The 26,744-nt window shown below is 47.1% G+C and overlaps 1 protein-coding gene across 2 annotated transcripts in view; it reads right to left on the bottom strand.

Annotated features, from left to right (window-relative positions):
- The window catches only part of LOC139766053 (glucose dehydrogenase [FAD, quinone]), a 178,576-nt gene that overhangs the window by 15,175 nt on the left and 136,657 nt on the right, over nt 1-26,744 (bottom strand). For both annotated transcript variants that reach the window (XM_071694200.1, XM_071694199.1), the window contains exons 3-8: nt 20,411-20,600; nt 19,721-19,855; nt 17,331-17,452; nt 15,385-15,558; nt 13,084-13,237; nt 3,863-4,026 (exon numbers count right to left, since the gene is read on the bottom strand). In XM_071694200.1, the coding sequence (XP_071550301.1) occupies nt 3,863-4,026; nt 13,084-13,237; nt 15,385-15,558; nt 17,331-17,452; nt 19,721-19,855; nt 20,411-20,600 (939 nt within the window). The remainder of the gene's footprint in view (nt 1-3,862; nt 4,027-13,083; nt 13,238-15,384; nt 15,559-17,330; nt 17,453-19,720; nt 19,856-20,410; nt 20,601-26,744) is intronic.

Genomic DNA, 26,744 nt, shown 5'->3' with positions numbered 1-26,744 from the left:
GTCGAGGAAGTGACAGGTCACCAGGGTGTCGTGGTCGTGGAGGTCACAAGTCACCAGGGTCGTGGAGGTCACAGGTCACCAGGGTCGTGGAGGTCACAGGTCACCAGGGTCGTGGAGGTCACAGGTCACCAGGGGAAGATAAGTGTGGAGGTCACAATGGAACAGGCATTCAGGTGGGGGTGTTACACATGAATCCCTGGAGGTTGTGATGTGCACAACGTGAGGTTATGAATGGAACAAGAAATGTTATCACAGCAAAAGTTTCTCATCATCACGTGAGTCAGTGAGGTCAGAGTTGATGAATGAGGTCACTGTCGTCCAGGTGACAGTGGAGGCAAGAGCGAGGAGGTCACCCTTGATGAGGTGGTGCGTTGTAAGGTCGTTAGCTCCCTAACGATGGTTCTCGGTTAACTAACCATGGTTACCAAGATCATCTAACACTAATACAACTAACAAACACAAGATAATTGTAACAAAGAGCCTCAATTCCTCCACTGCTACAAAATATAACTTATTCTCTCACTATCAAGGAAGATTATCATATTAGTATGAACCTTTATATACAATGATTACATCATAATTATTTTATATACATATATATATATATATATATATATATATATATATATATATATATATATATATATATATATATATATATATATATATATATATATGAGCAGCATATAATTATATTATAATTAGCAAATATGATACATATTTAACATGAAGTAAATATCTTAATGTGATCATCAAAACACCTGAACTGCTGCCTCCCTGGACCTGAACTGCTGCCTCCCTGGACCTGAACTGCTGCCTCCCTGGACCTGAACTGCTGATACCCTGGACCTGAACTGCTGCCTCCCTGGACCTGAACTGCTGCCACCCTGGACCTGAACTGCTGCCTCCCTGGACCTGAACTGCTGCCTCCCTAGACCTGAACTGCTGCCACCCTGGACCTGAACTGCTGCCTCCCTGGACCTGAACTGCTGCCACCCTGGACCTGAACTGCTGCCTCCCTGGACCTGAACTGCTGCCTCCCTGGACCTGAACTGCTGCCACTCTGGACCTGAACTGCTGCCACCCTGGACCTGAACTGCTGCCTCCCTGGACCTGAACTGCTGATACCCTGGACCTGAACTGCTGCCTCCCTGGACCTGAACTGCTGATACCCTGGACCTGAACTGCTGCCTCCCTGGACCTGAACTGCTGATACCCTGGACCTGAACTGCTGCCTCCCTGGACCTGAACTGCTGCCTCCCTGGACCTGAACTGCTGCCTCCCTGGACCTGAACTGCTGCCACCCTGGACCTGAACTGCTGCCTCCCTGGACCTGAACTGCTGCCTCCCTGGACCTGAACTGCTGCCTCCCTGGACCTGAACTGCTGCCACCCTGGACCTGAACTGCTGCCTCCCTGGACCTGAACTGCTGCCTCCCTGGACCTGAACTGCTGCCTCCCTGGACCTGAACTGCTGCCTCCCTGGACCTGAACTGCTGCCACCCTGGACCTGAACTGCTGCCTCCCTGGACCTGAACTGCTGCCACCCTGGACCTGAACTGCTGCCTCCCTGGACCTGAACTGCTGCCTCCCTGGACCTGAACTGCTGCCTCCCTGGACCTGAACTGCTGCCTCCCTGGACCTGAACTGCTGCCTCCCTGGACCTGAACTGCTGCCTCCCTGGACCTGAACTGCTGCCTCCCTGGACCTGAACTGCTGCCTCCCTGGACCTGAACTGCTGCCTCCCTGGACCTGAACTGCTGCCTCCCTGGACCTGAACTGCTGCCTCCCTGGACCTGAACTGCTGCCTCCCTGGACCTGAACTGCTGCCTCCCTGGACCTGAACTGCTGCCTCCCTGGACCTGAACTGCTGCCTCCCTGGACCTGAACTGCTGCCTCCCTGGACCTGAACTGCTGCCTCCCTGGACCTGAACTGCTGCCTCCCTGGACCTGAACTGCTGCCACCCTGGACCTGAACTGCTGCCTCCCTGGACCTGAACTGCTGCCTCCCTGGACCTGAACTGCTGCCACCCTGGACCTGAACTGCTGCCTCCCTGGACCTGAACTGCTGCCACCCTGGACCTGAACTGCTGCCTCCCTGGACCTGAACTGCTGCCACCCTGGACCTGAACTGCTGCCTCCCTGGACCTGAACTGCTGCCTCCCTGGACCTGAACTGCTGCCTCCCTGGACCTGAACTGCTGCCTCCCTGGACCTGAACTGCTGCCTCCCTGGACCTGAACTGCTGCCTCCCTGGACCTGAACTGCTGCCTCCCTGGACCTGAACTGCTGCCTCCCTGGACCTGAACTACTGCCTCCCTGGACCTGAACTGCTGCCACCCTGGACCTGAACTGCTGCCACCCTGGACCTGAACTGCTGCCACCCTGGACCTGAACTGCTGCCTCCCTGGACCTGAACTGCTGCCTCCCTGGACCTGAACTGCTGCCACCCTGGACCTGAACTGCTGCCTCCCTGGACCTGAACTGCTGCCTCCCTGGACCTGAACTGCTGCCTCCCTGGACCTGAACTGCTGCCACCCTGGACCTGAACTGCTGATACCCTGGACCTGAACTGCTGCCTCCCTGGACCTGAACTGCTGCCTCCCTGGACCTGAACTGCTGCCACCCTGGACCTGAACTGCTGCCACCCTGGACCTGAACTGCTGCCTCCCTGGACCTGAACTGCTGCCTCCCTGGACCTGAACTGCTGCCTCCCTAGACCTGAACTGCTGCCACCCTGGACCTGATCTCCTGATACCCTTACCACATTACAGCGTGTCTGACCCTGACATGCGTCAGTGTTGAGTGTGTCTCCAGTTCATCACAGTACCATCATAACTAAACGTCCCCAGCTTCATTGTACGTGGAGTGATCTACACTAAGCTTAAGCTTATCTTTCTAACGAAGATGTGAACGACTCGTCCAGTGAACGAGAAGATCATAAGGTCAATATGAAGAGATGTTTCTGAGACAGAGAAGTTATCTTAGAGTTGTACTGTCTCATCTGCCTCGAACCTTGACAATGAACCACGACTCTTTCTCTGACCTCAAGATTTCCCCTAACATACACCCCCCCCCCCCCAAGCTCGACCCTTGACCTCTTCTGCTGACCCTGTTAACGAACTTTCATTCCTTATCGTCCACATTGACCTTACCCTGGACATTAACTATTTTGCCAACCACCTTCACTGGTACAAGTAATTGTGTCCAGATCTTTCATACGTGTCTGTCTGTAGTCATTCTGAAATCATTTTCTCCTGTATCTAGCTCAGCTGTATTCCTGTACTGCCTGTACTGCCTGGCGTCACTCCTCTGTGAGACATTCAAGAGGTTCAGTTTATGTTTGTATTTTGCCGAAACAATTTCATCTTCATGCTCGACCTTCAGACACTTTACCTTAAACTCTTCGTTTCTTCCTAATTCATAAAACTTTAAAAAGTACCCGAGTAGCTTTAAAATACCAGATTACCCTTAAAATACCAAATTACCCTTAAAATACTACATTACTTTCAAAATACTACATTAACCTTAAAATATCAGATCACCAGATTACCCTTAAAATACCAGATAACCCTTAAAATACAGACTACCTTTAAAATACTACATTACCCTTAAAATATCAAATCACCAGATTACCCTTAAAATACCAGATTACCCTTAAAATATCAGATTAAACTTATAATACCAGATTACCCTTAAACTACCAGATTAACCTTAGAATAGCAAATTACCCTTAAATTATCAGATTAACCTTAGAATACCACACTACCCCTTATATACCTCCATTAGTGACCCAGTGAACCTTACTCTTAACAGCCTTAGCCGTGCATGCTGGGCCCTGAGCCCTTACCCCCTTGACCTTACCCGCTCTGAGAGGCCGTGGACCTTACGGATCTGCCGGCCACCGTCGGACGCAGGGGAACCCGAGATGAAGTGGAACTCGATGTCTGGCCAATCGTCCGTCTGGTTGGCAAACTTGGTCTTAACGAAGGCGAGGCCCTCCACACCGCCCAGCACCGTCAGGGGTCCTGCATCACCACACCACGTCAGTATGCACACATAACCAGACCACGTCAGTATACACATAACCAGACCACGTCAGTATACACATAACCAGACCACGTCAGTATACACATAACCAGACCACGTCAGTATACACATAACCAGACCACGTCAGTATACACATAACCAGACCACGTCAGTATACACATAACCAGACCACGTCAGTACACACATAACCAGACCACGTCAGTACACACATAACCAGACCACGTCAGTATACACATAACCAGACCACGTCAGTATACACATAACCAGACCACGTCAGTATACACATAACCAGACCACGTCAGTATACACACATAACCAGACCACGTCAGTATACACACATAACCAGACCACGTCAGTACACACATAACCAGACCACGTCAGTATACACATAACCAGACCACGTCAGTATACACATAACCAGACCACGTCAGTACACACATAACCAGACCACGTCAGTATACATATACACATACACACACAGGATATGTGGCGAGACATCTGGTCACATATAACACCTACATAACCAGACCACGTCAGTATACACACATAACCAGACCACGTCAGTATACACATAACCAGACCACGTCAGTACACACATAACCAGACCACGTCAGTATACATATACACATACACACACAGGATATGTGGCGAGACATCTGGTCACATATAACACCTACATAACCAGACCACGTCAGTACACACATAACCAGACCACGTCAGTATACATAACCAGACCACGTCAGTATACACATAACCAGACCACGTCAGTATACACATAACCAGACCACGTCAGTATACACATAACCAGACCACGTCAGTACACACATAACCAGACCACGTCAGTATACACATAACCAGACCACGTCAGTACACACATAACCAGACCACGTCAGTACACACATAACCAGACCACGTCAGTATACACATAACCAGACCATGTCAGTACACACATAACCAGACCACGTCAGTATACACATAACCAGACCACGTCAGTACACACATAACCAGACCACGTCAGTATACACATAACCAGACCACGTCAGTATACACATAACCAGACCACGTCAGTATACACATAACCAGACCACGTCAGTATACACACATAACCAGACCACGTCAGTATACACATAACCAGACCACGTCAGTATACACATAACCAGACCACATCAGTATACATAACCAGACCACGTCAGTATACACATAACCAGACCACGTCAGTATACACATAACCAGACCACATCAGTATACACACATAACCAGACCACGTCAGTATACACATAACCAGACCACATCAGTATACACACATAACCAGACCACGTCAGTATACACATAACCAGACCACGTCAGTATACACATAACCAGACCACGTCAGTATACACACATAACCAGACCACGTCAGTATACACATAACCAGACCACGTCAGTACACACATAACCAGACCACGTCAGTACACACATAACCAGACCACGTCAGTACACACATAACCAGACCACGTCAGTACACACATAACCAGACCACGTCAGTACACACATAACCAGACCACGTCAGTATACACATAACCAGACCACGTCAGTATACACATAACCAGACCACGTCAGTACACACATAACCAGACCACGTCAGTATACATAACCAGACCACATCAGTACACACATAACCAGACCACGTCAGTATACATAACCAGACCACATCAGTACACACATAACCAGACCACGTCAGTATGCATAACCAGACCACATCAGTACACACACACACACACACACACACACACACACACACACACACAGAGGATATGTGGCGAGACATCTGGTCACATATAACACCTACATAACCAGACCACGTCAGTACACACACACAGGATATGTGGCGAGACATCTGGTCACATATAACACCTACATAACCAGACCACGTCAGTATACACACACAGGATATGTGGCGAGACATCTGGCCATATGTAACATCTACATACAGCACACTACATACACAAACTCTCTTTGGTCACAGTCCGAGCTGGTCGTGACGTAGGTCCTGCACTACAACTTACCTGCGACACACCAGCGTTATTCTACAACATGATTAATATCCTGTCGTCCATACATGTCACAGTAGTTTTAACGCAGTCTCTCATAGTATACCATACATTATGCTACGTTTTCTTTCACGTTCCATAGTCTGTCTAGTTTCGCTGTAATTCCTGGATAACGTAATTGTTATGTAGGGTTTAAACATTACGAATGTTCTCCCTTACCATCATTTCAGTAAAAGCTTTTTCCTCTAACATTTAATTCTTTATATAAGGTAATCATCTCTACATCCATTAATACAGTAGAAAACCATTTACTTATAGCAGGACTGTGTGTGTGTGTGTGTGTGTGTGTGTGTGTGTGTGTGTGTGTGTGCAAACAATGACCACGTCCAGGTTGCCACGGGCTCTTGTCATTAACAATCCGTTCTTGGATGTGCCATTACTGGCACAGGTCGGGTGTGTGTGCTCTGGTGTTCCATTACTGGCACAGGCCAGGTGTGTGTTGTGTAACGTGTGATGAAGTGTTGCATTTTTGATAAAGTTGCAGCATCACTTCCTAGGCTGCCATCAGTTGTATGATTACTACAAGATCATACATTTGGTTAACGGTTGTATAATTACCACAAGATCATACATTTGGTTGAATCATGCAGTATCATCCTATCGCCAAAATACATGAAGATGTTTTGTATTTCTGAACCATGAAATACATCCTTACTTTCCGTAAAACTGTCAAAACAGAAGAACTAAATTAAATCTAGATAAGACGTCCGTGTGTTGTGTCTGTTATCATGACCTCCGTGTGTTGTGTCTGTTATCATGACCTCCGTCTGTTGTGTCTGTTATCATGACCTCCGTGTGTTGTGTCTGTTATCATGACCTCCGTCTGTTGTGTCTGTTATCATGACCTCCGTGTGTTGTGTCTGTTATCATGACCTCCGTCTGTTGTGTCTGTTATCATGTGATCAGCGGAGGTCAATCCTCACTCACGCATTCTCCTCTCATTATGAACGCCATGTTGGCCATCTGCCTCACGAAATAACCTGTTAATCAACCACTGGCGAATGATTACGAGCTGTTCCCCAATCACCAGTCTTACATACCTGTCACTCCAATCATCAGTCCTACATACCTGTCCTTTTAGTCACCTGTCCCACATACCAGTCCCTATAAAAAGTAGTTCAACAATAACACTCGACACACGTACGATAATTCTTCTCTGATGAGCACAACAACGTGTGTCACGTATGTTCGTTCAGTCGTATACGCTGCGTACGATATCTCGACTACCCTGACGTGTCCGGCAGCCACAGTGTAGCACATACGATAATGTTCTCCTTCTACCGTACGTGGAGGAGCCATTATACCACTGAGGCCCCATCCATACCTTACGTGTGAAGCCACACATCATGTTCTGTACGCTGGTCACGTGCCCTAACCTACATACCGGAGGTACAATAACTTTCTTTTTTCTTTCAACGTCAGTTTAAACGTCTGACCCGCATGTAAACTGTCTATCGACGGTTGTTATTTGTCCAGTATGATTGCCTCAGTTCCATGTTGTGCACGTCTCATATTCTTATTAGAAGATCCTGTGTTCTAATTACAATGATTTATGAGCGAAAACTTTCTTACCCTGTATGCCATAAATGATGTACCTGCTTTATGATAATTAATGATCACGTGCTGGCGTGCCGTGCCTCGCCCATGATAACTATCATACATCTGACAACAACAGTTCATATTTCTCCTGTACGATAATTCACGTTTTTTTTCATACGAAAAATCCGCTCTCACCGCCCGCGATCATTCTTACTTTTGCCGCCTCAGCTCAAGACGCCCCCGAGCACGCGCCTCCTCGTGGATACCTGGCGTACTTAGCGAAGATGGACCGCGGTGCTTGCGTCACTGTATCATTCAAAAACGGTCATAAGTACAGTGACGCACACACGATAACCTCACCTCATCCACCCGTCGTGTGAGGACAGTGACGTGTGAGCCTCCGACGCAGTAATTCACTGCTGTAAACAGCGTCTCATTCATCGGTGGAGGTGGGCACGCAGCCCCGCGGCCTCACATTACCAGCCCGGCCTGAGTGAGGCGTGGCCACCAGGCAGGGAGGTGAGGAGGAGGTCCAGGCCAGGTCCAGGCCCAGGGGTTGTAACCTGGTCAGACACCAACGTTATCTGGGCAAACTTCAGGTCAACGTGTTGTAACAACACATCCACGTCTGGTTATAACACATCTGAGTCCGGGGTAGACCATAGCCTAGCCTGTGTTCCTCACGTGGCCACACGACGCCTAACTTACCCTCCTCCTGCCCGGGGTGGAGGCCAGACAGCCGCTCGTGGGACGGTGTGTCTCCCTCCCTCCCTCCCTCACTCCCTTCCTCCCTCACAGCCGACCCCTCGCCCGCCGGCAAAACTTCGCTTCATTTTTTGCCGACATTCTTCTGGCGAGCCTTAACAAGCGGTTGGCTCTTGGCTCTAATGACTTCCGTGGGCTGAGTGGGTCACTGGGCCAGAACCTGTCATGCGTACGAAACATGCATGGCAGATCTCGTCATCCACGTCTGACTGATCTTAAACAAATGCAAACACTTTCTTTATCAACAAATGGATCCATACTTGTACACAAACACAGGGCCTCACCACCACCACCACACAGCTCTTCCCCTACTGTATATACACATAATGTACTAATGTGTATGTGTACATTAATCATCTCATTCTCACATGGAACACATTAACACATTGATCATCTCACATGTACAGTCATTTGAGGAAGCCCCTCACCCACGCTGACCACCGTACCGTAACAACTTAACAAAAGTGAGTTGCAGGAGGTAAGTAACAACCAGACAGACAGACAGACAGACAGACAGACAGACTCACAGACAGTAGATAATAATATCTCAATAAACTAAACGTATCATAAGATGTGGCTGACAATGGCCACGTCTGGCTGGCCTGGTACGCTGTATTCCTCCTGCCACTGGTTCCTGTAAGACAGTAGGAGGTGAGGCAGATGTATGACATGCACACATCATGGTAACCGTCATATACAAGTCCCCACAAGAATTGCATGACGACCATAACGTGGTTTGAGATGTATAAAAATAATACATCATTGAGAGAAAACGATGCTCGACGTGTGAGGGAGGTCTGAAGTATATATATAATGTATTCTTATATAGTGATGGTTGGGAAGGATCCCTCTTAGTTAAAGACGTTGATCAATATCATGAGATCCTGATACAAGAGAGGATATGAGTAGGACTTCATAGTATTCCCAGGAGCGTATTGTCCCTACGACCCCCGGCTACACCAGCCATTAATGAACCCCGTTAAGGGATGAGTGCTCGTGTCTGGACCAAGGGTAACACACACCTCAGCTACGGGCCGCAGTGTTATCCAAATCATGACTACCATGTATGATGAGTCTTCCGTCTGTCATGATCACTTTTGTCTGTGATCACGTGAAGTGTGTCACGTGGACGCTTAACCTGGGGATCACCAGGGCTGTATCATCACCAGGCAACACACGTGGGTCGGGTTCCCAAGTCTTCCCTACAGTAACACAGACCACCTACCCCAGCGACGGACCATTATAGCGAGGTGCGGACCCACCAAGACCCGTGGTCAGCATCAGTGTGTGTGGCAGGTGTCGTGGGAAACCACTGGTGGGTTTGTCTGTCTTCTTCTGTGCTCTTGATTTCGTGTTAAATTGGATGATTTCACAGTGACTGCAGGTGACGAGCAGAGTACACGCCTGCCACTGTGATGACTGTCATCATGTACGTTCACGGAAAAAGAACTGTAATGTGTCGTAACCAGACGACACACACGTCCACACCAGCTGGTGCCACAGCGGAGCCTCACTCATGGCTGTGTCATAACCAGACGACACACACGTCCACACCAGCTGGTGCCACAGCGGAGCCTCACTCATGGCTGTGTCATAACCAGACGACACACACGTCCACACCAGCTGGTGCAACAGCGGAGCCTCACTCATGGCTGTGTCATTTGCATCTCTGTCACCTCACGTGGCTGAACCTGCGTTACTCTATCCTCCGTAGTAACTACAAACCACATCATTCACTTCCTCCACATGTAATTCTTTACCCAATTCAATATCTGTTTTCTTCTCGTGTGCTTCATGACCATATGTCATATCTACAAGTTCCTGCCACTGGTTCTTGCGTCTCCTCACGAACCTTCAATGTTTGTCTTTCATGCAGACCACAAGTCCCACACTCGAGGTGTTCTACCCTCGCCCGCCACACAGGGACCTGCCTCCTCACACAGTCACCTTCCAGTCGTGGGTATGGCCTGGCTCACTCCTCGTGTGGTCATCATTACAGTGATGACCATCACCCCAGGCCTCTGTGGCCCGGTCTGCCAGCACTCAGGGTCACCACCTGACACTCCCTCTGCCTCGTTTACACTGTGATGGAGGTGTGGTGAGGCAAGATAGGCTACACACAGCCATTAGAAGCAACACACACCTGCTATGCTCACATGTGATGACCCAAACTATCTTGATGGTCTCTCATGAAAGATCACTGATGCAAGAACCTCAGACTCTAACACATGATGACTGATGCAAGAACCTCAGACTCTAACACATGATGACTGATGCAAGAGCCTCAGACTAACGCCTGATGACTGATGCAAGAGCCATAGACTCTAACACCTGATGACTGATGCAAGAGCCTCAGACTCTAACACCTGATGACTGATGCAAGAACCTCAGACTCTAACACCTGATGACTGATGCAAGAGCCTCAGACTCTAACACATGATGACTGATGCAAGAGCCTCTGATTCTATCACCTGATGACTGATGCAAGAACCTCAGACTCTAACACCTGATGACTGATGCAAGAACCTCAGATTCTATCACCTGATGACTGATGCAAGTACCTTAGACTAACACCTGATGACTGATGCAAGTACCTCAGACTAACATCTGATGACTGATGCAAGAGCCTCAGACTAACATCTGATGACTGATGCAAGAGCCTCAGACTCTAACACCTGACGACTGATGATGCAAGAACCTCAGACTAACACCTGATGACTGATGCAAGTATCTCAGACTAACATCTGATGACTGATGCAAGAGCCTCAGACTAACATCTGATGACTGATGCAAGAGCCTCAGACTCTAACACCTGATGACTGATGCAAGAGCCTCAGACTCTAACACATGATGACTGATGCAAGAGCCTCAGACTTTAACACCTGATGACTGATGCAAGAGCCTCAGACACTAACACCTGATGACTGATGCAAGAGCCTCACTGATGCAAGAGCCTCAGACTCTAACACATGATGACAGATGCAAGAGCCTCAGACACTAACACCTGATGACTGATGCAAGAGCCTCACTGATGCAAGAGCCTCAGACTCTATCACCTGATGACTGATGCAAGAGCCTCAGACTCTAACACCTGATGACTGATGCAAGAGCCTCAGACTCTAACACATGATGACTGATGCAAGAGCCTCAGACACTAACACCTGATGACTGATGCAAGAGCCTCAGACTCTAACACCTGATGACTGATGCAAGAGCCTCAGATTCTATCACCTGATGACTGATGCAAGAGCCTCATACTAACATCTGATGACTGATGCAAGAGCCTCAGACTATAACACCTGATGACTGATGCAAGAGCCTCAGACTAACACCTGATGACTGATGCAAGAGCCTCAGACTAACACCTGATGACTGATGCAAGAGCCTCAGACTCCATCACTTGATGACTGATGCAAGAGCCTCAGACTCAAACACCTGATGACTGATGCAAGAGCCTCAGACTCCATCACTTGATGACTGATGCAAGAATCTCAGGCTCTAACACCTGATGACTGATGCAAGAGCCTCAGACTAACACCTGATGACTGATGCAAGAATCTCAGGCTCTAACACCTGATGACTGATGCAAGAGCCTCAGACTCAAACACCTGATGACTGATGCAAGAATCTCAGGCTCTAACACCTGATGACTGATGCAAGAGCCTCAGACTAACACCTGATGACTGATGCAAGTACCTCATACTCTAACACCTGATGACTGATGCAAGTACCTCATATTCTAACACCTGATGACTGATGCAAGTACCTCATACTCTAACACCTGATGACTGATGCAAGTACCTCATATTCTAACACCTGATGACTGATGCAAGTACCTCATACTCTAACACCTGATGACTGATGCAAGTACCTCATACTCTAACACCTGATGACTGATGCAAGTACCTCATACTCTAACACCTGATGACTGATGCAAGTACCTCATACTCTAACACCTGATGACTGATGCAAGAGCCTCAGACTCTAACACCTGATGACTGATGCAAGTACTTCAGACTCTAACACCTGATGACTGATGCAAGAGCCTCAGACTAACACCTGATGACTGATGCAAGAACCTCAGACTCTAACACCTGATGACTGATGCAAGAGCCTCAGACTAACACCTGATGACTGATGCAAGTACCTCATACTCTAACACCTGATGACTGATGCAAGTACCTCATACTCTAACACCTGATGACTGATGCAAGAGCCTCAGACTCTAACACCTGATGACTGATGCAAGAGCCTCAGACTCTAACACCTGATGACTGATGCAAGTACCTCATACTCTAACACCTGATGACTGATGCAAGTACCTCATACTCTAACACCTGATGACTGATGCAAGTACCTCATACTCTAACACCTGATGACTGATGCAAGAGCCTCAGACTCTAACACCTGATGACTGATGCAAGAGCCTCAGACTCTAACACCTGATGACTGATGCAAGAACCTCAGACTCTAACACCTGATGACTGATGCAAGTACCTCATACTCTAACACCTGGTGATCGTGACCAGAGTGTTCAGCTCAGGTGAACGTGTTAACCCGTACAGCCCTACCATCCTGTATCTTATCTTGGCGTACACCAGGATGGCGTACGTACGTGGCACCACCTAGTGTTGGACTGACCTGAGCCAAACATGGCGTACTTGAGGACGGAGGGCAGGTTCTCGTAGCGGGTCTGCACCAGCGATACCTTCTGGTCGATGAGGAAGACGATGCCGCCCGTGCCGATGTGGTCCTGCAGGTTGTGTCCTACAGGCAGGTCCTGCAGGACGGGGATCTGCAGGACACGGTAGAAAGACTGTTAACAGCTGGTAAGGATGACTTGTACAGATGTTGGTAGAGTCTGTATGTTAACAAGGTGGTGATTGGCTCATGGAATATAAAGAGGAAGGAGGGGATTGGTCAGTAGTACATAGCATGTAAACCAGGTGCTTATTGGTAGATAGATATGTAAAGCTGATTGAGATTGGCTGAGGAAGACGCGTCATTATTGTTACATCTTCCCTAAGATTAAGGTCGTCTGTCTTTCACTCTTCCCCTGGTGGCCGGACCGACCGTGCCAGCAGCTGTGGACCCGTGATGGTCGAGATTATAATCGACGATGGAATGTGTCGTGTGGTGACACCTGGAATTAATGTGACCACGAGACATCTCAATTCCATTCTTCCTCTTAATGTGACATGAGGTCTGACCATGAGAGGCATCTCTTCTCTCCCTCATACAGGTCACCACCTGCCGACCTGTACATGCCAGCCTACATGTAAACACTGTAAACTGATGTATGTTGACTGGTCTCAGAAATAACAAAACCAAGCGAGAAAGAAATTAAAATTCCATGGATAAGAAAGAGTCTGGCCACTGAGGTATGTTTACCTCCCAGTGGGTCCCCCACACCCCAACACCAACCTGGAGGTTTAACAAACCTACATCATTAAACCAGTGTGTCCAGCCTCCTGGGGTGTTTGAATCATATACAGACATGAAATATAGAACATCAGACATGACCCAGAGTGTTATGTTCTGCAGGAGAACATCAGACATGACCCAGAGTGTTATGTTCTGCAGGAGAACATCAGACATGACCCAGAGTGTTATGTTCTGCAGGAGAACATCAGACATGACCCAGAGTGTTATGTTCTGCAGGAGAACATCAGACATGACCCAGAGTGTTATGTTCTGCAGGAGAACATCAGACATGACCCAGAGTGTTATGTTCTGCAGGAGAACATCAGACATGACCCAGAGTGTTATGTTCTGCAGGAGAACATCAGACATGACCCAGAGTGTTATGTTCTGCAGGAGAACATCAGACATGACCCAGAGTGTTATGTTCTGCAGGAGAGTGTGTCCAGGTTAGAGACAGATGAGTAACGGGACACTAACCTCACAGAGGCAACACATGACGTAAGATGAACAAGACTGAACGACCAGTTTAGGAGTCGAACTGACCTTCGACCTCTGAACCCTGAAGACGATGCACGACCCTTCAGTGCGACTCCTGGTTATGATGACCCCGCCCACGTCTGGTTATGATGAACACGCCCACGTCTGGTTATGATGAACCCGCCCACGTCTGGTTATGATGAACCCGCCCACGTCTGGTTATGATGAACCCGCCCACGTCTGGTTATGATGACCCCGCCCACGTCTGGTTATGATGAACCCGCCCACGTCTGGTTATGATGAACCCGCCCACGTCTGGTTATGATGAACCCGCCCACGTCTGGTTATGATGAACCCGCCCACGTCTGGTTATGATGAACCCGCCCACGTCTGGTTATGATGAACCCGCCCACGTCTGGTTATGGTGAACACGCCCACGTCTGGTTATGGTGAACATGCCCACGTCTGGTTATGATGAAGGATCAACGTACGTTACGGATGTACCGTCGTACTCAAGGGTCGTACCGTCGTACTAAAGGGTCGTACCGTCGTACTCAAGAGTCGTACCGTCGCACTTGAAAGGTCGTACCGTCGTACTCAAGAGTCGTACCGTCGTACTTGAAGGGTCGTACCGTCGTACTCAAGAGTCGTACCGTCGTACTTGAAGGGTCGTACCGTCGTACTCGAGTCGTACCGTCGTACTCAAGAGTCGTGCCGTCGTACTGAAGGGTCGTACCGTCGTACTCAAGAGTCGTACCGTCGTACTTGAAGGGTCGTACCGTCGTACTCAAGAGTCGTACCGTCGTACTTGAAGGGTCGTACCGTCGTACTCAAGAGTCGTACCGTCGTACTCAAGAGTCGTGCCGTCGTACTCAAGAGTCGTGCCGTCGTACTCAAGGGTCGTACCGTCGTACTCAAGGGTCGTACCGACGTACTCAAGGGTCGTACCGTCGTACTCAAGGATCGTACCGTCGTGACTACAAGATTATATAAGTACAGAACCAACCAGGAGGCGAGACTCACGAAGGTGAAGTGCCTTACCCCGAGGGAGTGCAGATGGTCCTTCGGCCCGATCCCCGACAGCATGAGGAGCTGGGGGGAGTTGATGGCGCCCGCCGACAGTATGATCTCCTTCCTGGCCAGCACCACGCGGGCGTGGCCCTCCCGAAGGAACTTCACCCCGTACGCCCGCTTGGTGCTGGGGTCGATCAGGATCTGCGGGGGTGGGGAAGAAGGGGGGGTAATGAGCTGGGGGTTGACCTGGGGTGAGAGGTACCTGTGGGTGCTTATGTAGTATGTACATATAATAGTACATAAAGCTATACAGTTGATATGTACGCTTCTGGGAGGATCACAGAAGCTTTAATAATTATACGTCTATGTGTATTTATATACATCTACACCTGTGTATATACCAATGACTAGTATATTTGGACGATTTTTGCAGGGAAAAAATGCAATTGAGTGGGAGATGTATAAAAGAAAGAGACAGGAGGTCAAGAGAAAGGTGCAAGAGGTGAAAAAAAGGGCAAATGAGAGTTGGGGTGAGAGAGTATCATTAAATTTTAGGGAGAATAAAAAGATGTTCTGGAAGGAGGTAAATAAAGTGCGTAAGACAAGGGAGCAAATGGGAACTTCAGTGAAGGGCGCAAATGGGGAGGTGATAACAAGTAGTGGTGATGTGAGAAGGAGATGGAGTGAGTATTTTGAAGGTTTGTTGAATGTGTTTGATGATAGAGTGGCAGATATAGGGTGTTTTGGTCGAGGTGGTGTGCAAAGTGAGAGGGTTAGGGAAAATGATTTGGTAAACAGAGAAGAGGTAGTGAAAGCTTTGCGGAAGATGAAAGCCGGCAAGGCAGCAGGTTTGGATGGTATTGCAGTGGAATTTATTAAAAAAGGGGGTGACTGTATTGTTGACTGGTTGGTAAGGTTATTTAATGTATGTATGACTCATGGTGAGGTGCCTGAGGATTGGCGGAATGCGTGCATAGTGCCATTGTACAAAGGCAAAGGGGATAAGAGTGAGTGCTCAAATTACAGAGGTATAAGTTTGTTGAGTATTCCTGGCAAATTATATGGGAGGGTATTGATTGAGAGGGTGAAGGCATGTACAGAGCATCAGATTGGGGAAGAGCAGTGTGGTTTCAGAAGTGGTAGAGGATGTGTGGATCAGGTGTTTGCTTTGAAGAATGTATGTGAGAAATACTTAGAAAAGCAAATGGATTTGTATGTAGCATTTATGGATCTGGAGAAGGCATATGATAGGGTTGATAGATATGCTCTGTGGAAGGAATTAAGAATATATGGTGTGGGAGGAAAGTTGTTAGAAGCAGTGAAAAGTTTTTATCGAGGATGTAAGGCATGTGTACGTGTAGGAAGAGAGGAAAGTGATTGGTTCTCAGTGAATGTAGGTTTGCGGCAGGGGTGTGTGATGTCTCCATGGTTGTTTAATTTGTTTATGGATGGGGTTGTTAGGGAGGTAAATGCAAGAGTTTTGGAAAGAGGGGCAAGTATGAAGTCTGTTGGGGATGAGAGAGCTTGGGAAGTGAGTCAGTTGTTGTTCGCTGATGATACAGCGCTGGTGGCTGATATATATATATATATATATATATATATATATATATATATATATATATATATATATATATGTGTGTGTGTGTGTGTGTGTGTGTGTGTGTGTGTGTGTGTGTGTGTGTGTGTGTGTGTGTGTGTGTGTATACATGTTACCATGTAGAGCAGATAATGGGTTTAACTTTACCTATGTACAGAAGTCGTGTATGTATACACATAAGCAATAATGTATGTATATATGTATGTAAAGTCTTACGGTGGCCAGTATCTCGTTAACACTGGCGTGTGTGTATATATATATATATATATATATATATATATATATATATATATATATATATATATATATATATATATATATATATATATACACAGTACGTGGAGAGAGAGAGAGGAGTGGGTGAGGTGGGCAGTACCTTGGTGACGAAGGCGTGCATGGCTACGTGTAGGTTCCTGCGGAGTCGGACGGGCCGGATGAAGGCCTTACTGGTGGAGCAGCGTGACCCACGACGCAGCGTCCCTTGTGGGATCATGAACCCTGCAACAACAGGTCAAAGGTCAACACACGATCCAGGTCAAGAGGTCAAGAGACAGAGGACAAACGTCGAGAAAGGTCAAGAGAAAGACAAGATAAATCATCTCATGAAATAAAACGTCAGAATAAACACAACAGAAAGTTTCTAATGTGATATACAGTTGAAGGTAATCATGAGGACCAAGGTAATCATGAGGAGTAAGGTAATCATGAGGAGTAAGGTAATCATGAGGAGTAAGGTAATCATGAGGAGCAAGGTAATCGTGAGGAGCAAGGTATCATGAGGAGCAAGGTAATCATGAGGAGCAAGGTAATCATGAGGAGTAAGGTAATCATGAGGAGTAAGGTAATCATGAGGGGTAAGGTAATCATGAGGAGTAAGGTAATCATGAGGAGCAAGGTAATCATGAGGAGTAAGGTAATCATGAGGAGTAAGGTAATCATGAGGGGTAAGGTAATCATGAGGAGTAAGGTAATCATGAGGAGCAAGGTAATCATGAGGAGTAAGGTAATCATGAGGAGTAAGGTAATCATGAGGAGTAAGGTAATCATGAGGGGTAAGGTAATCATGAGGAGTAAGGTAATCATGAGGAGTAAGGTAATCATGAGGAGCAAGGTAATCGTGAGGTGTATGGTAATTATGAGAAGTAGGGCAATTATAATGATTAATCATGAGGAGTAAGGTAATCATGAGGTGTATGGCAATTATGAGAAGTAGGGCAATTATAATGATTAATCATGAGGAGTAAGGTAATCATGAGGTGTATGGCAATTATGAGAAGTAGGGCAATTATAATGATTAATCATGAGGAGTAAGGTAATCATGAGGTGTAAGGTAATCATGAGGAGTAAGGTAATCGTGAGGTGTATGGCAATTATGAGAAGTAGGGCAATTATAATGATTAATCATGAGGAGTAAGGTAATCATGAGGAGTAAGGTAATCATGAGGAGTAAGGTAATCGTGAGGTGTATGGCAATTATGAGAAGTAGGGCAATTATAATGATTAATCATGAGGAGTAAGGTAATCATGAGAACTAAGGCAATTATAAGGAGTAAAGCAATCATTAGGAGTAAGGTAATCATAAGGGATATGGCAATTATGAGAGTAAGGCAATTATCATGAGCAAAGTAGTCATAAGGATTAAGGTAATCTCAAGGGCTAAGGTAATCATGAGGAGTAAGGTAATCATGAGGAGCAAGGTAATCATGAGGAGTAAGGTAATCATGAGGAGTAAGGTAATCATGAGGAGCAAGGTAATCATGAGGAGTAAGGTAATCATGAGGAGCAAGGTAATCATGGGGAGTAAGGTAATCATGAGGAGCAAGGTAATCATGAGGAGTAAGGTAATCATGAGGAGCAAGGTAATCATGAGGAGTAAGGTAATCATGAGGAGTAAGGTAATCATGAGGAGCAAGGTAATCATGAGGAGTAAGGTAATCATGAGGAGTAAGGTAATCATGAGGAGTAAGGTAATCATGAGAAGCAAGGTAATCATGAGGAGCAAGGTAATCATGAGGAGTAAGGTAATCATGAGGAGCAAGGTAATCATGAGGAGTAAGGTAATCATGAGGAGCAAGGTAATCATGAGGAGTAAGGTAATCATGAGGAGTAAGGTAATCATGAGAAGCAAGGTAATCATGAGGAGCAAGGTAATCATGAGGAGTAAGGTAATCATGAGGAGCAAGGTAATCATGAGGAGTAAGGTAATCATGAGGAGTAAGGTAATCATGAGGAGCAAGGTAATCATGAGGAGCAAGGTAATCATGAGGAGTAAGGTAATCATGAGGAGCAAGGTAATCATGAGGAGTAAGGTAATCATGAGGAGCAAGGTAATCATGAGGAGCAAGGTATCATGAGGAGCAAGGTAATCATGAGGAGTAAGGTAATCATGAGGAATAAGGTAATCATGAGGAGTAAGGTAATCATGAGGAGCAAGGTAATCATGAGGAGTAAGGTAATCATGAGGGGCAAGGTAATCATGAGGAGCAAGGTAATCATGAGGAGCAAGGTAATCATGAGGAGCAAGGTAATCAGTGAGTGGATGTTTAGTAACGACTCTCACCACCAGTGAGGGAGGACATACATGTGACCCCTGATGACCTTGTGGGTCAACACTGGCCGTGTAGAGGCGTCTGGTGGGGGTCATCAGTTCGAGACCATCAGAGCTGCTAGTTAACCACGACCTCTTCCCTCCCCCGGTTCTCACACCTCCACAACTGCGGCCCATCAGAACCCCAGCCTCACCACCAGGGGTGTGACGTCACTCACCAGTCTGGAACTCAGCGTTGTAATCTCTGTTGTCATAGCCCATCTCGACGCCGGCCTGGACGAAGGCCGTGGCCAGGGGCGTCCTCCAGGGCGCCTCCTGCACCGTCAGGTAGCCGCCCGTACCGTGGTACTCCACTGTCATCACCAAGTGACAGGTCAGGTCAGGTCAGGTCACACGACAGGGGGAGAAGGAAGACTTCACATAGTGAATGAAGGAATGCACACATGAAGGCATGTAAGACAATGGCAGCTTCCAGTTAAGACAAAGACGATTGATTGTAATATCTAAATTTCATACAAATTCTGCCATAATGACATCAAGAAAAAGTAATCAGTTAAATTACGAGAATTTCCCGTTACTATATAGGTACATATGTGGGGATAATTACCTTTAATTATGAAGATATATTCATGAAATTCAGTATTTTACAAATACACTTCAATGTACTCATTACCTCGTTATCTCTTATATATAAAACTATCCAAAGTTCTTCCCAGAGAACATTCATCACCTGTTCTACTCCGTGAAGAACACCCATCACCTGTTCTACTCCGTGAAGAACACCCATCACCTGTTTCACCAACCTAGATACCATCCATCGCCTGTTCTACCTGCATAACAGCCCTGACCTGTTCTACCCTCATGCAGAGCATTGTGACCTGCGGTATGCCGGCAGGAGCCACACTCACCGTTCCTGGCGATGTAGGGGTTCCTGTTGTCTTCTGACTTCTTGAAGTAGTGGAGGACATGGTGGAAGGCCCAGCCAGGGTTGCCCAGGGCCTCCCACTGGTCGTAGTCCCGTCTGTTGCCGCGGACGTACAACATGTAGTTGAGGACGGACGACCCACCCATCACCTTGCCCCGCGGCCAGTTGCATCTCTGGACGAGAAACGTTACCAATGAGTCTCTGTGTTCACCTTACCTGTTCCACCTGTGGACACGGCAGGGGAAGGAACCCCTGGAACGCTCCACCCAGGAACACACTAGGAACTCCACACAGGAACACACCAGGAACTCCACCCAGGAACACAGCAGGAACAAGGAACTCTCCACCCAGGAACACATCAGGAACAAGGAACTCTCCATCCAGGAACACCCTAGGAACAAGGAACTCTCCACCCAGGAACACACCAGGAACAAGGAACTCTCCATCCAGGAACACACCAGGAACTCCACCCAGGAACACATCAGGAACAAGGAACTCTCCACCCAGGAACACACCAGGAACTCCACCCAGGAACACACCAGGAACTCCACCCAGGAACACATCAGGAACAAGGAACTCTCCACCCAGGAACACACCAGGAACTCCACCCAGGAACACACCAGGAACTCCACCCAGGAACACATCAGGAACAAGGAACTCTCCACCCAGGAACACACCAGGAACTCCACCCAGGAACACACCAGGAACTCCACCCAGGAACACACCAGGAACTCCACACAGGAACACACCAGGAACTCCACCCAGGAACACACCCAGGAACAAGGAACTCTCCACCCAGGAACACACCAGGAACAAGGAACTCTCCATCCAGGAACACACCAGGAACTCCACCCAGGAACACACCAGGAACTCCATCCAGGAACACACCAGGAACAAGGAACTCTCCATCCAGGAACACACCAGGAACTCCACCCAGGAACACACCAGGAACTCCACCCAGGAACACACCAGGAACAAGGAACTCTCCATCCAGGAACACACCAGGAACTCCACCCAGGAACACACCAGGAACTCCACCCAGGAACACATCAGGAACAAGGAACTCTCATCCCAGGAACACACCAGGAACTCCACCCAGGAACACACCAGGAACTCCACCCAGGAACACACCAGGAACTCCACCCAGGAACACACCAGGAACTCCACCCAGGAACACACCAGGAACAAGGAACTCTCCACCCAGGAACACACCAGGAACTCCACCCAGGAACACACCAGGAACTCCACCCAGGAACACACCAGGAACAAGGAACTCTCCATCCAGGAACACACCAGGAACAAGGAACTCTCATCCCAGGAACACACCCAGGAACAAGGAACTCTCCACCCAGGAACACATCAGGAACAAGGAACTCTCCATCCAGGAACACACCAGGAACTCCACCCAGGAACACACCAGGAACTCCACCCAGGAACACACCAGGAACTCCACCCAGGAACACACCAGGAACTCCACCCAGGAACACACCCAGGAACAAGGAACTCTCCACCCAGGAACACACCAGGAACTCCACCCAGGAACACACCAGGAACTCCACCCAGGAACACATCAGGAACAAGGAACTCTCCATCCAGGAACACACCAGGAACTCCACCCAGGAACACACCAGGAACTCCACCCAGGAACACACCAGGAACTCCACCCAGGAACACACCAGGAACTCCACCCAGGAACACACCCAGGAACAAGGAACTCTCCACCCAGGAACACACCAGGAACTCCACACAGGAACACACCAGGAACAAGGAACTCTCCATCCAGGAACACACCAGGAACTCCACCCAGGAACACACCAGGAACTCCACCCAGGAACACACCAGGAACAAGGAACTCTCCACCCAGGAACACACCAGGAACAAGGAACTCTCCATCCAGGAACACACCAGGAACTCCACCCAGGAACACACCAGGAACTCCACCCAGGAACACACCAGGAACTCCACCCAGGAACACACCAGGAACTCCACCCAGGAACACACCAGGAACTCCACCCAGGAACACACCCAGGAACAAGGAACTCTCCACCCAGGAACACACCAGGAACTCCACACAGGAACACACCAGGAACAAGGAACTCTCCATCCGGGAACACACCAGGAACTCCACCCAGGAACACACCAGGAACTCCACACAGGAACACACCAGGAACAAGGAACTCTCCATCCGGGAACACACCAGGAACTCCACCCAGGAACACATCAGGAACTCCACCCAGGAACACACCAGGAACAAGGAACTCTCCATCCAGGAACACACCAGGAACAAGGAACTCTCCTTCCAGGAACACACCAGGAACTCCACCCAGGAACACATCAGGAACTCCACACAGGAACACACCAGGAACAAGGAACTCTCCATCCAGGAACACACCAGGAACTCCACACAGGAACACACCAGAAACAAGGAACTCTCCACACAGGAACACACCAGGAACAAGGAACTCTCCACACAGGAACACACCAGGAACAAGGAACTCTCCACACAGGAACACACCAGGAACAAGGAACTCTCCACACAGGAACACACCAGGAACAAGGAACTCTCCACACAGGAACACACCAGGAACAAGGAACTCACCACACAGGAACACACCCAGGAACAAGGAACTCTCCACACAGGAACACACCAGGAACAAGGAACTCTCCACACAGGAACACACCAGGAACAAGGAACTCTCCACCCAAGAGCACACCAGTCTCTAGCTGTCATGTATAATGCACCGAAACCACAGCTCCCTTTCCACACCCAGGCCCCACAGAAGTTTCCATGGTTTACCCCAAACGCTTCACATGCCCTGGTTCAATCCATTGACAGCACGTCGACCCCGGTATACCATATCCTTCCAATTCACTCTATTTCTTGCACGTCTTTCAACCTCCTGTATGTTCAGGCCCGATCATTCAAAATGCTTTTCACGCCATCCTTCCATCTCCAATTTGGTCACTCGCTTCTATTTCTTCCCTCCACCTCTGTCAATCTTTCCTTTCAACACGCCCTCTTCAGCTCTCTCAACTACACTCTTTTTATTACCACACATTTCTCTTACCCTTTCGTAACTTACTCGGTCAAACCACCTTACACCACATATTGTCCTTAAACATCTCATTTCCAACACATCCACCCTCCTCCGCACAACCCTATTTATAGCCCATGCCTCGCAACGATATAACATTGTTGGTACCACTACCACTATTCCTTCAAACATACCCATTTTTGCTCTCCGAGATAACGTCTTCGTCTTTCACACGTTCTTCAACGCTCCCAGAACATTTGCCCCCTCCCTCACCCTGTAACGCACTTCCGCTTCCATGGTTCCATCCGCTGCTAAGTCAGCTCCCAGATATCTAAAACACTTCACTTCCTCCAGTTTTTCTCCATTCATACTTCTATTCGAGTTAACTTGTCCTTTAACCATACAGAACCTAGTAACCTTGCTCTTATTCACATTTACTCTCAACTTTCTCCTTTCGCATACTTTACCATACTAAGTCACCAACTTCTGCAGTTTCTCACATAATCAGCCACCAGCGCTGTATCATCAGCGAACAACAACTGACTCACTTCCCAAGCCTTCTCATCCAGAACAGACTGAATACTTGCCCCTCTCTCCAAAACTCTTGCATTCACTTCCTTAACCACCCCATTCATAAACAAATTAAACAACCCCCTTTTTGTCGCTTTCTACGACACGCAGGAAATACGTGGAATACGTGGGAAGTATTCTTTCTCCCCTATCCCCAGGGATAGTATATATATATATATATATATATATATATATATATATATATATATATATATATATATATATATATATATATATATATATATATATATATGCTATAATATATATATATATATATATATATATATATATATATATATATATATATATATATATATATATATATACTATATATATATATATATATATATATATATATATATATATATATATATATATATATATATATATATATACTATACTATATATATATATATATATATATATATATATATATATTTTTTTTTTTTTCTTTGCGCTTTGTCGCTGTCTCCCGCGTTTGCGAGGTAGCGCAAGGAAACAGACGAAAGAAATGGCCCAACCCATCCCCATACACATGTATATACATACGTCCACACACGCAAATATACATACCTACACAGCTTTCCATGGTTTACCCCAGACGCTTCACATGCCATGATTCAATCCACTGACAGCACGTCAACCCCGGTATACCACATCGCTCCAATTCACTCTATTCCTTGCCCTCCTTTCACCCTCCTGCATGTTCAGGCCCCGATCACACAAAATCTTTTTCACTCCATCTTTCCACCTCCAATTTGGTCTCCCTCTTCTCCTCGTTCCCTCCACCTCCGACACATATATCCTCTTGGTCAATCTTTTCTCACTCATTCTCTCCATGTGCCCAAACCATTTCAAAACACCCTCTTCTGCTCTCTCAACCATGCTCTTTTTATTTCCACACATCTCTCTTACCCTTACGTTACTTACTCGATCAACCCACCTCACACCACACATTGTCCTCAAACATCTCATTTCCAGCACATCCATCCTCCTGCGCACAAACTCTATCCATAGCCCACGCCTCGCAACCATACAACATTGTTGGAACCACTATTCCTTCAAACATACCCATTTTTGCTTTCCGAAGATAATGTTCTCGGCTTCCACACATTCTTCAAGGCTCCCAGAATTTTCGCCCCCTTCCCCACCCTATGATCCACTTCCGCTTCCATGGTTCCATCCGCTGCCAGATCCACTCCCAGATATCTAAAGCACTTCACTTCCTCCAGTTTTTCTCCATTCAAACTCACCTCCCAATTGACTTGACCCTCAACCCTACTGTACCTAATAACCTTGCTCTTATTCACATTTACTCTTAACTTTCTTCTTTCACACACTTTACCAAACTCAGTCACCAGCTTCTGCAGTTTCTCACATGAATCAGCCACCAGCGCTGCATCATCAGCGAACAGCAACTGACTCACTTCCCAAGCTCTCTCATCCCCAACAGACTTCATACTTGCCCCTCTTTCAAAAACTCTTGCATTCACCTCCCTAACAACCCCATCCATAAATTACAGAGGTATAAGTTTGTTGAGTATTCCTGGTAAATTATATGGGAGGGTATTGATTGAGAGGGTGAAGGCATGTACAGAGCATCAGATTAGGGAAGAGCAGTGTGGTTTCAGAAGTGGTAGAGGATGTGTGGATCAGGTGTTTGCTTTGAAGAATGTATGTGAGAAATACTTAGAAAAGCAAATGGATTTGTATGTAGCATTTATGGATCTGGAGAAGGCATATGATAGAGTTGATAGAGATGCTCTGTGGAAGGTATTAAGAATATATGGTGTGGGAGGCAAGTTGTTAGAAGCAGTGAAAAGTTTTTATCGAGGATGTAAGGCATGTGTACGTGTAGGAAGAGAGGAAAGTGATTGGTTCCCACTGAATGTAGGTTTGCGGCAGGGGTGTGTGATGTCTCCATGGTTTATATATATATATATATATATATATATATATATATATATATATATATATATCCCTGGGGAAAGGGGAGAAAGAATACTTCCCACGTATTCCCTGCGTGTCGTAGAAGGCGACTAAAAGGGGAGGGAGCGGGGGCTGGAAATCCTCCCCTCTCGTTTTTTTTTTTTAATTTTCCAAAAGAAGGAACAGAGAATTGGGCCAGGTGAGGGTATTCCCTCAAGGCCCAGTCCTCTGTTCTTAACGCTACCTCGCTAATGCGGGAAATGGCGAATAGTTTGAAAGAAAAAGAAAAAGATATATATATATATATATATATATATATATATATATATATATATATATATATATATATATATATATATATCGTTTATAATTTCTGCTAATATGATCGTGAATAATCAATTGCCTTAATGCATTACAATATGATATAATGTAACATACGACGTGCGGTATGATAACAGTTTCAGGCGTGCGACAACGGTTTCCCCAGAGGTTATGTTAAATACCAAACTATTGCGCCCCGCCCGAGGCCCAAACGTGACGGAAGCGCTGGTATGCGGCCACTCACACAACTATATAATTACCTTCGCATCTTTACCAGCGAAAAACTAGCGCAAGTACACCTGTGTCATAGCTGGAGGCCAGGTTAAGGTTTTCCAAGAGGCGGTTCATTCACACACACACACCGCTGGCAGTGTGACCGGCCCGCGCTGCCAGACGTCCCTGGTTCCCCCTGAGACCCATTTTATGAATGGATCATTAATGACCAGGAAATATGGAGCCTTA

This window comes from Panulirus ornatus, chromosome 56 (assembly GCF_036320965.1).
Source record: "Panulirus ornatus isolate Po-2019 chromosome 56, ASM3632096v1, whole genome shotgun sequence".
In the NCBI taxonomy this organism is placed as follows: Eukaryota; Metazoa; Arthropoda; class Malacostraca; order Decapoda; family Palinuridae; genus Panulirus; species Panulirus ornatus.
Note: the sequence above shows the minus strand (reverse complement) of the source record. Positions and strands in the feature narration are given on the sequence as shown.